General features: G+C 42.0%; 1 protein-coding gene across 4 annotated transcripts in view; it reads right to left on the reverse strand.

Moving 5' to 3' along the window:
- Positions 1–12,041, reverse strand: part of NEK7 (NIMA related kinase 7) — a 139,284-nt gene that overhangs the window by 77,649 nt on the left and 49,594 nt on the right. For all 4 annotated transcript variants that reach the window (XM_081492667.1, XM_081492669.1, XM_081492666.1 and 1 more), the window contains exon 2: positions 6,389–6,473. In XM_081492667.1, coding sequence (XP_081348793.1) covers positions 6,389–6,445 — 57 coding nt within the window. In that variant the 5' untranslated portion in view covers positions 6,446–6,473. The remainder of the gene's footprint in view (positions 1–6,388; positions 6,474–12,041) is intronic.

Consider the following 12,041-nt stretch of genomic DNA (forward strand, 5'->3'; position numbering starts at 1 on the left):
ACTTAGCAACTGAACAACAACAACATCATCTTTGAACACATTAGACTATGCAAACAGAAACTTCCAAGACAGCAGATGAGAGAAGCCTTACTGTATTCCCATTCTTTTAAAAATCATCTAAACTTCTCAAGGATTTCCTTTAAAAGCTGAGGAACATCTAGCCCTAAATACGCAAGTATGAACAACCAATCTAAATTCAAAACCCAATCAAGCTTTAAATAGTCTGATGTCACTTCTCATTTGACAGAGGTCTTTTTAGTCTACATTACCACCATCTTTTCCTAAAGTAACTTTCAATAACTAAAATCTATACATTAAGGTAATCAGACTGATCAAAATTTAGCTTTCATTTAGAGATTAATTCGTTTATCCAACAAACATCTGGATACCCGTGACCTATTACTCATTAATATAAAGTACGGTCTACAGAAGTGAGCACCGCACTGCTGCTATAGTATATTCTCGTTTATTGGAAGCATATCAGTGCAGGAAACTACCCAGGAGTCATCATTTTTCTGAGTGTAATCTTTTTGCTGTCTTCCAAATTACATGCTTCCTCTGCTGCTGCTGCTAAGTCGCTTCAGTCGTGTCCGACACTGTGCGACCCCACAGAGGGCAGCCCACCAGGCTCCTCCGTCCCTGGGATTCTCCAGGCAGGAACACCGGAGTGGGTGCCATTTCCTTCTCCAATGCTTCCTCTAGGATAACACTTTCCTTAGGACCTCTGCCATGTAGCTCACATACATTATAATGAGCCTTTATGCTGATTACAGTCCATTAGGGACGAAATCTCCTTGAACAGCTCCTGAGACCATGATCAAAGCACCTGAAACATGGAGTTGAAAGAGGGCACAGTATAAGCAAGATATGTCTGAGTCTGTGTCCGAAATAGTGAAAGACACAACATGCAGCTGGAGAAGAAAAAGGAGACCTAGTGATGGAAGACCCTCTACATCACACACGGATATGCAGAATCCATCCTCCAGTCCAGACAACAACGTTTCCAGGAAGTGTGGCTCAGCGGTAAAGAACCCACCTGCAACACAGGAGATGCAGGTTCCGTCTCTGGGTCGGGAAGATCTCCTGGAGAAGGAAATGGCAACCCACTCCACTATTCCTGCCTGGGGAATTCCATGGACAGAGGAGCCTGGCAGGCTACAGTCCGTGGGGTTGCAAAGAGTCAAACACAACTCAGTGACTAAGCAACAACAACAAATAATAATGATAAAATATACACTTTGGACAGATGACTCTTGCTACAGTGTGAAGACTGAACTAGAAATGGCAAAATGAGAGGAAAAGAGACTGGTTCAGAAGGTTCCACAATAACCCAGGCAAAAGGTGGCAGGAATCTAACAGTAGGCACAGTCAGGATGCAGAGAACTGGCAGATTTCAGAGCTACTTAAGGAGTAAAGTCGACACAATGTGAAAACTTCCTGCATATAAAGTATGTGATTTACCTGTCTGCAGAGCAAGAGGGAAGGTGCTAACAGTCACAGGCAAAAGGACAGTCTTGGGCAGAATGTAATGCATGCCATCCTGAAACCAGGAGCTTGCGGGAACTATGAAAATATCAAGAGTGACGGTGACTGAGAAGATCAGACTGGCCAAGAGATGGATGAGACGCTTCTTCTGTGAAACCAAAGCGAGAGGCAGACCCGGCTTCAATCCCAGCCCCGCTGCTCATGAGCTACGTGACCAAGGGCGAGTTAGATCACTGGTCTGAGCCTCGGTCTCTCTGCTTGTGAAGGGCGACCAATAATGCCTCCTGCAGCTTGTGTCAGGAATACAGCAAGTCCCCAACACACGAGCTTCAAGCTGCAAGCTTTCCAAGATGAGAACCTGCCTCTAGTCCCAGCAAGACACCAGAACCTGTGCCGTGGACGTCAGGCCTGAGCAGCCTCGCAGCCTGCCCGCCGTCTCCCATCGCGGGCAACCCTGCAGCTCTACCGTCTCCCAGCCCTCTCCGTCCTCCATCAGTAACTCTTCCTGCCTGCTCACTGGATGCCAGCCCTGTGTGCCAGCTGCTGCACTGCACTACTGTATGTCTCAGGGTCCTGTAATGTAAGGTTAAAAACGTTTCCTTTACTTTCTGGGTTTGGTTTTTATGTGTTATTTGCCTGAAAAGTATTATAAACCTATTACAGTACAGGACTATACAGGTGACTGTTAGTTGGGTACCCAGGCTAACTTTGTTGGACTTACGAACGCGTCCTTGGAACAGAACTCATTCGTATTTCGGGGACTTACTGTAGATGAAACACATGTTCACAGCGTTCAGCACAGGGTGGGTGCTCTTGGAAGACCTCCATCAGCAGCAGGGCTACTGCCCTGGACAAAAGCCAGATGATGCTGAGAAGGAAGGCGGGGCCAGGGGTCAAGCGTCCAGCTAGTGTGAGGGCTCACAAGGAGGTCGGGAGACAACAGCGACAAGGAAGGTGAGCGCCGTTCTTTCGGGGGGCAGAGCCTCGAGGAAGTGGGTCTTACCCACCTCACCCCAGAAACAAGGGAGAGTCACGGTCTGGAAGAGGCGCTGTGGATGGAGGGGCGCCCCCCCGACCCCCGACTCTCATGGTGCTCAGCTTATTATTATCATCACAGAACTAGCAGCCTCCACGGGAAAGGACGCTGGGAAACAGCAGCCTTGGGGCAAAGAGGTCTGTTCCAGCCGGGAAGCTTAAAGGGATGGCTGGCCAACCTCACCGCTTACTGTCTACTCCCAGACAAGCCACTCGTACCTTCCCAGCAACCAGAACGAGGAAGGCCCCTCTTCCTACCTGTACCCCTGGGATGCTTTCCCGCCTTCACAGGTAGCCAAAGGGTTACACTAGACATCTTCAAGTTTACAAACAGTAGGTATGACCTAAGTCTTGGTGATGATCATAATTAAAATAAATCCACCCTCTAGGCACACCCAGGAATTCTTAAAATTGTGCTCTGATTATAACTGTTTCATATTTAACTTTATGATAAAAAGTGAAGGCAGCAGAGTGCTCTTCAACGATCAGAAATCAAAACAGTCACAAAATGTTAGCTGCAGACTTCCATCGTTTAAAATCAGCCTATACTAAAACGTAGATATCTTACCATTTCTGTGTCACCATCATTGATACAGCCTAGCTTTTTAAAAATTAAGCTATAATAAACCCATTGTTCTAAAAACAGAGTCCAAAAGCAACATGAACATGACAGCCTGCAAATCCAGTCAAAATATCCTGTCAGTGCTTTCGAGACGTTAGTGGAAGGAGTCAAAGAAGGAAAAAAGGAAGGAAATGGAAGCGGATAGAAAAAAAAATCCCTAAGTTCGGTGAATGACAATAATAACAAAAAGAAATTAATAGAGATACATAAATCTTACATCCTAAAGCATGAAAAAAAAAGGAACTCATAGGGCACTAAAAATGAGACCACACAGTATGCACTGCACGGTTAGAGCATTCATCTCAAACAAGAACAAGAAAGATACACTGGGAATACACATCCCGTGTCATTATACAGGGAATGGGTATCTGACACTTAGAAAGCTGACTTCCTCAGTTTCCTGTTTATGTACAGACATGTATTAGCATCACAACAGCGGAAGGAGTCACTCAGCTAACCCTATGTTGCCTCATCACCCCATTGTTCGGGCCAATGGTGTGGAACAAAACAAAAGAAGGTTGTCAACTCGGAGCAGAAGCTGTCCTTTGCCAGCCTTTTAAAATCCTGCTCCTGAGAGCAGTAACATTTTTCAAAGACTTAATCAGCAGTAACGCTGGTGAACTCTTGTCAGGTAATCTCCCACCATCAGTCTGGATGCAGAGACAGGAGTGTCCCCACCTGCACTCCCCCTGCCCCCGCCTGCGTGGACGACACTGGCCTATTTCCCAGGAGATAGTGGGGGTACCTCTGCCCACCAGGGGGCAGAGGCAAGATGAACGGAGCCGTGTCAAAGAGACGCAGAGCCACAGACACAGCAGCCGTGGGTCCCAGGAAACCGTGCCTCCTGGCTGGTGAGTCTGCAGCAGCAAAAATGAAAGTGCTCCTTTTCCTTTCCTTTGAAATCTGGAGCTGTGCAAAACAGGGTTTCAAATCATGACATAACTCCCTAAGTTTAGGAGCACTGCTTTTACTGTCTGCACAGAAACAATACATGGAACAGTAATATCCGTGTGTGTGTGTGTGTGTGTGTGTGTGTGTGTGTGTGTAAAACTGGCACGAAGGTATGTCTGCATCTAGTAGAAACTGCATACTATAATCTTGGATATTTTATGACCATAATATAAAATACAGATGGTAGATCTGAAAAAACAATCCTCTTGAAATTAAAATACTGGCCTTATTTAAGCTCTTAAGGGTCTCTTTTGTGAATACAGTACAGATAATTCAGACAAGCGTTAACAGAGAAAACAACATAAGATGCAATCCGGTCAAGGGCCAGCTGAAACAGGTTCACCTGCAGGCGCCCCGGCAGCTTTGGTCAGGCATCCTTCCTGAGCCCCTGCTTCAGTGAGGGGCCTGCGGTATCACAGTGCATCCAGAGAAAGCAAGGCAAAGCGCAAACCCACAAGGTTTGGAAAGAGGTTTCCTATCCTAACCCGATAGGAAAGATGAAGTTTATATGTCCATGGGAAGTGACACAGGGCTCAGAAATACCAGAAGAGACATTACCAAGGATGCACCATCATGTCTCCAAGAAAAAGTATTACATTCACAAAATCAGAAAAAGCTTCCTAGTGGAGACAGCATTTTAGATGGTCCTTGAAGGGTGGGGTTTCAAAATCTGGACAGGGAGAAGAGGGGGCAAGCAAAATGAGTAGAGTCACACAGGCAGGAAGTTCAGCTCAGTTGCTCAGTCGTGTCCGACTCTTTGCGACCCCATGAATCACAGCACGCCAGGCCTCCCCGTCCATCACCAACTTCTGGAGTTTACTCAATCTCACGTCCACTGAGTTGGTAATGCTATCCAACCATCTCATCCTCTGTTGTCCCATCTCATCCTCTGTCATCCCCTTCTCCTCCTGCCTTCAACCTTTCCCAGCATCAGGGTCTTTTCCAACGAGTCAGTTCTTCCCATCAGGTGGCCAAAGTATTAGTTTCAACTTCAGCATCAGTCTTTCCAATGAATATTCAGGACTGATTTCCTTTAGGATGGACTGTTTGGATCTACTTGCAGTCCAAGGGACTCTCAAGAGTCTTCTCCAACACCACAGTTCAAAAGCATCAATTCTTCACAGAAAAGACGGCAGTATTTCCTGGGCTGTGCCTCACAGACACGGATTCTGAGAGAAGCCAACAGATGTGCTTACAAAACAGTCTACAGTCAAGTAAGTTTGGAAAACACTAACCCCGCCTGGAAATTCACAGCGCACCAACACAGGGGAGGTTCTGAGGAAGCAGCTGTGCAAACCCAAGCCTCCCAAACTCATCTCACTCACTGCAAAGCACATCTGTAAAAGACCAATCGCAAGTACTGAAACTGAATCTGTGACTTTAAAACTCCCAACGAACAAAAGTCCAGGACCAGGTGACCTCGCAGGCAAATTCTACCAAATATCTGGAGATGATTTAACACCTGAAACTACTCCAAAAATCTGCAGAGGAAGGAACACTTCCAAACTCACTCTATGAGGCCACCTTCACCCTCATACCAACACCAGACAAAGACACCACGAAAGAACACCTAGGTATTCTTCATTTCCAGAATGACTATCAAGCAGAACTGGAACAAGGCTAGCAGAGTAAGCCTGGGACACTGTACAATGCCTCCAACACCGAACTGAGACACACGGAATCTATGAATGACAGTTGTGGAGGGGTGAACGTGATTTCAGACACGTCATCATACCCTGGGGCTTCAGGGCGAGCATCCACGGGGAATCAGCACACTAAGTAATTCATTTCAATAGTGTGTGTACACCTTCTGCTGAAACCTTCCTTTAGCTTCACCTTATGGTAGAAAAGGACAAGCAGCTACGTAACAGGAGAAACACACTGCTGGTCAGAGAGGACGAGAAAAGCCACAGTGATGGATGGCGCTGTGGGCAATGCGGGACCCCAGGCTGAAGCAGAGGCAGACTGAACACAGGCACCACCTCGCCCCTGCTCCTCCCTGAGCCCAGCAGGAACTCCCAAAGCCTGCAAGTCATTCAAGTTAAAAGCTAAAGCTGCCTCCATTTTTTAAAAAAATATATCTCCATGAGAACTAAATATTCTAAAACAGTCTTTTACATTAGAAACAATTCTGATTTAAGCTTGGAAATTCATGTTCAGCACCTTATTTCCTAAAGGAGCTGTACAGGTTCTGCTTCCTTCCTCACTGTGCCTGTATCCACTCGTGAGCGCCCACATGTGTGCACACACACACACATACACACTCTCAAGGCAGCGTTTATTAGAACAAGTTACCTGTGGCTGGAACTGAGGAACAGGTGGCCCTTGCATTCCTTGTGATTGCTCATCCATTGTCTGAAGCAACAGGAACTTCTGAACTCTGCAAAAAATGTCAAGTCGAAATTTAAATAATGCCATCATTACCACAATGCAATCCACACTTGAAATGAACCTAATGCTTCAAAAATGGCCATTAAGACATTCCACACTCTCACCTGCCATTTGCTAAATCCAAGCTCTGTCTGGCTAACACAAACAGTCACTGTCTCAACTCATTTTCTCAAAAGCAGCATTTCCTGCTTAGAAAACCCTGTTTTGTGCGATGAAATCCTCTCTTCTCCATTACGTTTTACAGATCAAAGAGGCTCCCCACTCCTTCCCCGATATGAGAAGACTATCACCATGGAAAGCTTCCTGTAGTCATGAACAATGCTTTATATTCCCAAAAAGCACCTTACCTTATACTCCAAACATGCTAGCACTTGTGTTCTTCAGGTCCAACTAAACTACTTCCTGTGATTTTGAGGCCTATATTTAAAAGGCCAGTCCTCATATGAGGACTTATGCAGACCTTCCTTGTGATTATAATTAATTCAGTAAACACAAGCTGAAAACCATACGCCAAGTCCTGCTCGAGGCTTAAGAACTGAGCTATAAACGAAACACAGCAAACACCTGGGTCCCAAGCCACTTCTGATACTACACACCAAGTATCTCTAGGCTCTTCATAAGTGTAATTTTATAACTAAAATCTGCGGGTTAGAAAACTAGGGTCCATTAGGATCAACAGACAGAGAAACTAAACACATTTTCACTTCATTATACCCTTTAAAAACCTGTAAAAAGGTTCTAGACATGGGTCATTTGTATTGCAAATATTTTTTCCATCGTGTGACTTCTCTTTTAAAAACCTTCCCAATGGCATCTTTTAATTAACTTGTTAACTTTTGAAATTTAACAAGTTCTAATTAACCAATCTTTTCCTTTACGGTTAATGCTTTTGTATACAAAGTGCTTAAATATTTAAGAATAATTTTCCCATTGTAAATTCTCACACATTATCTTCCAACATAAGCTTTATTGCTCTGCCTTTCATATTTCTATCTGCAATTGGCCTGGAATTAAAGTTTTGTACTTTAATTAAGGTGAAGTCAATGTAAGTTTAATGTAAGGTGAAGTTTAATGTAAGGTGAAGTCAATATTCAGCTTGTTTTTCCACATGGCTACCCAACTGACTTCAAATCATTTACTGCAAAGATTATCCTTTATCCACCTACATCTCACTACAGTGCTACTATACCAGCCTCAATATATATCAAATGATTGCACATATATATACTATACTAATGTCTGGTGTAGCTTTATTATAAATTCTAGATATATGCCTAATCATATTTCTGATGTGCATATAAAGTTTAGAACCTGTTTGTTTCTACTTAAAAAAGGAAAAAAGAAAGAACAACTGGGATTTTGATTAGGATTACAAGAACTCGATAGATCAATCTGGAGAGACCTTCCATTTTAATAATATTGGGTCTTCAAACCCATAAACACAGGATATCTTATTAATAGGTTTAATTTCTTTCAAGAATGGCTTTCACTTTCCAAATTGGTCTTTCACATCTTTTTTTCAGGTTATTTCCTAAATATATCTTGATACTCTAAGTGTTTTTATTTCAATTTTCTGATAGTGTACAAAAATACAACTGATTTCTGTATATTGACCCTTTCTTTATCTTACAAACCTGCTAAGCTCACTTAATGGTTCAAGTAGATTTTTTTGTAGATTCTTGTCTTATTGCAATGGCTAGAACCTCCAGTACAGTGAACAGAATCAAAGACATCCTTTTCTTGTTCCTACCTGAGGATGAATGCATTCAGTTATTTACCATTAAGTATAATGTAAGATGGACATTTTTCATAAATGCCCTAATTTATCAGGATGAGACAGTGCCCTTCTATTGTCACTTTGCTGGAAGATTTTATAAAGAACAGATGTCAGGTTTTCATCAAATTCTTTTGTGTCTGAGCTGATTAAACACTTTTTTAAAATGCTGAATTTTAGTGGCTCATTTATTTTGAATTTTGAACATTCATTCTGGCAAATGTTTAGCCAGTATTTCTGGGATGAACCCCTATTTAGTCATGATATATAATCATATTTATGTATTGTTGGATTCAACTTTATATAGTGTTGGATTCGAGGAGGGAGGAGAGGGAAGGAGAATGAGAATCACAGTAATGAATTAGAATAAATTTTAGTGTGAAATCTGAATCATTAAACAATCAAGAAACAATGATTTAACCTACACATTAAGGCTACACTGATTATTTAAAATGTGTGTAAGCAACAAGGACACTTTTGCAAAAGGTAATATAAATTAAACAGTATCCCCAGCTTAGGAAAAGAAAAACTATTACAAGCCAACTACACATCCAAGATGGTGTCTTACAACTTATTGCTATTATTCTAATGCAGGACAGATTACTGCTCAAAACTGCACATTTCAGAATATCAAGAAATTTTCATTTTTTAAAGCAAGGTGACATCAGAATAAAGACTTAAAATTAAAAAAATAAATCTCTATCATTAAAACCAGTATTTCACATCTAGTGCCCCATACAGTTTACATGAGACAATCCATGAAAAAAAAAGGTCTCCTGGCCCAAAACCTCTGTGAAATACTACTCGCTATATGAAGCTCTCTTAGACGGTCACAGTAAATACTAGCACACTAAAGGATCCAAGCAGACCTGCAGCTAAAAAAGAAAACAAAAAACTTCACTTACATTTAACTTATTTAATCACAAAACACTTTCTTTGTGCAGCATATTTTAATAGCCCACAGCTTGCCTATCTGTAAGAAGACGCTATGAGAAATAAGCTAGATTATAACAAAGTGGGTTTCATCATACCTCCTGATGTGTAAAATGCCTAGACAAATAAAATTATGAAGAAAAGAAGGCAAAATGAAAAAAAAAAAAAAAACATAAAATTGAAAGAAATCTTAGAAGTGACTAACAGTCTGCACCACTGGGAAATCACTGCTACAACATCCCAGACAAACAGCCCCTGCTTAGTAGAGGAAAGCCTGTGTGAAATTCTCATACCACACATAAACTTGGTAATACAATGAACAAGGAACAAAAAAGTTTTCTTCACATAATATCTAACACGGCCCCAGGTGTCACTAGATTCTAACTGCTTCTGTTGAAATAGAAAATATCAGTGTTTACATGCTGATTTAATATTATCATATTTTCGTATATGCTTATATATTAAAGACAATATATAAGCATATATGCTTATATGTTATCTTTCAGGTAACCCCCTCATAAATAAAGACATTTACTATATAAATGTTAAACATACATTCAGTCTTCTAGATTATAAGTTCCATGTTGCAGGGACCTGTGTGTATACTGTCCACAGCTGTGCTCCCAGTGCTTAGGCCAATGCTTGGCACAAAAATGAGTGCTGAGCGAATATTTACTGAGTAAATGAATGAATGTATCTCTACCAAAACATCAAATAATAACTGCTACAGTTCAGTAAGTCTAAAATCAATGGTGAGTAAAATTATGATCAAATTCAACAAATTTGGCAACCAATCTCCCATCAAAAAAGGCTGCCTAAAGAAGATGCTACCTGAACTGCGTTTTAAATAAGGAGGAGACACTCACACAGGTTAGATGAGGCAAGGAAGGCAGGAAATCTGGGTAAAGGAAAGAACACATCAAAATACCCAAAAGCAGAGCACAGCATCATGTAAGTAAAATTAAAGCTGGCAAGTGGTGAGAGATAGCTGGGGGCAGTTAGGCTAACTTTTATGATATCCCCTTTATTCAACTGCTACTGCTGCTGCTAAGTCGCTTCAGTCACGTCCGACTCTGTGTGACCCCATTGACGGCAGCCCACCAGGCTCCCCCGTCCCTGGGATTCTCCAAGCGAGAACACTGGAGTGGGTTGCCATTTCCTTCTCCAATGCATGAAAGTGAAAAGTGAAAGTGAAGTCGCTCAGTCGTGTCTGACTCTTCGCGACCCCATTGACGGCAGCCCAGCAGGCTCCCCCGTCCCTGGGATTCTCCAGGCGAGAACACTGGAGTGGGTTGCCATTTCCTTCTCCAATGTATGAAAGTGAAAAGTGAAAGTGAAGTCGCTCAGTCGTGTTTGACTCTTCAGACCCCATGGACTGCAGCCCACCAGGCTCCTCTGTCCATGGGAGTTTCCAGGCAAGAGGACTGGAGTGGGGTGCCATTGCCTTCTCCCTATAAAAACCCCTACCTCAAAACTTTCACTTTTTAAGGTCTATTTTTGGATACAATAATATTGGTCTTGTTCATTTCACTGCTAACAGAGAGCTAATGCTGTGTTTCAAGCAGCTAAGAGAGGGAAGTGCCCTTTCTGAAATACAATCTTTCCTGCCGTAGAGGGGCTCACAACCACACGGCAGACCCGCCAAGAAGCGTCTGTAGCAAAATCCAGACAAGAGACGAGAAGGGCCCTCACCAAGGTCCCCTGCTTTGACCTCAACCAGCATTCAACACAACTACCTCACCTTCTGGAAATGTTCTGTGCCCCGTGTACTCTCAAATAATAACTCCTTTTTCTAAGTTCCTTTTCCAATCGAACATTTGTGTCCAAGTGCTCTATGATGTGAATCTTTTTTTTTTTTTAACCCACACTCTTTTAGGTCGCCCTTTCCAGGCCTGTGACTTGATGACTATCCATCTATGATTGCTCTGAAATGTATCTCATCTGTTCTGAGCTCTGAACCACAAACACCAATATCCAAATGACCACCTAGTATCTTCACAGTTTTTGAACACAAGATTCCATCTGCCATTTCTAAAACAAGTAGCTAAGTTCTTTAATCATCTTTCTCTCCTTACATTATCACCATCTCTTCAGCTAATCCAGCCCAAACCTCTCAAGCTTCTGGATCTCAGGACCTCTTTATCTGAGAACCCCAAAGACCCCTTCTTGCTCACGTGGGTCATAAATATCTGCATTTCTCATATTAGAAATTAAAATGGAGAAATGTTTAAAATACATACTAATTCATTTACAAATAACAGCAATAAATCATTAAATGACTATAACATATTTTTATGAAAAATAGCTATCTTTGCAAATATTAGTTAGAAGAGAAGCACTGTTTTGCATTTTGTTAATTTCTTTAATGTCTATCTTCAGAAAAGAAGCAGCTTCTACATTCAAGTTGTTGAGATAGGCTGTTTGGGCTGAGGTGTATTTTTAAAACTCTGGTCTTACACAGATATACAGCTGGAAAAGAGAGGTGTTTCTTCATACCCACAGTGGACTTTCCTATGGATATTCTTCTTTAATACTACAGCAAACTTGACAAGCAGCAGATCTGTAAAGGTTAACTGCAATATGGACTCTTCAAACGTATCAATGAACTTTTGTACTCTGATGTGAAAATCTAATGGGCTCTCTTGCTCTCTAACTAGATCCTCTATTCATGCATGATCTTATAACATCTGTGCATGTCACCTGGAAAACTTTACTTATAACATCCGTGCATGTCACCTGGAAAACTTTAGCTCCTTGAGTTACACAGATCCACTGAGTGTTGACCACCTCATTATACAACATTCAAAAACACACTCAATAGCGTCACCACTCATCTCATCAGAAATCTTC

The sequence above is a fragment of the Giraffa tippelskirchi genome, chromosome 5 (assembly GCF_054371585.1).
Source record: "Giraffa tippelskirchi isolate mGirTip1 chromosome 5, T2T-mGirTip1v1.2.pri, whole genome shotgun sequence".
Classification (NCBI taxonomy): domain Eukaryota; kingdom Metazoa; phylum Chordata; class Mammalia; order Artiodactyla; family Giraffidae; genus Giraffa; species Giraffa tippelskirchi.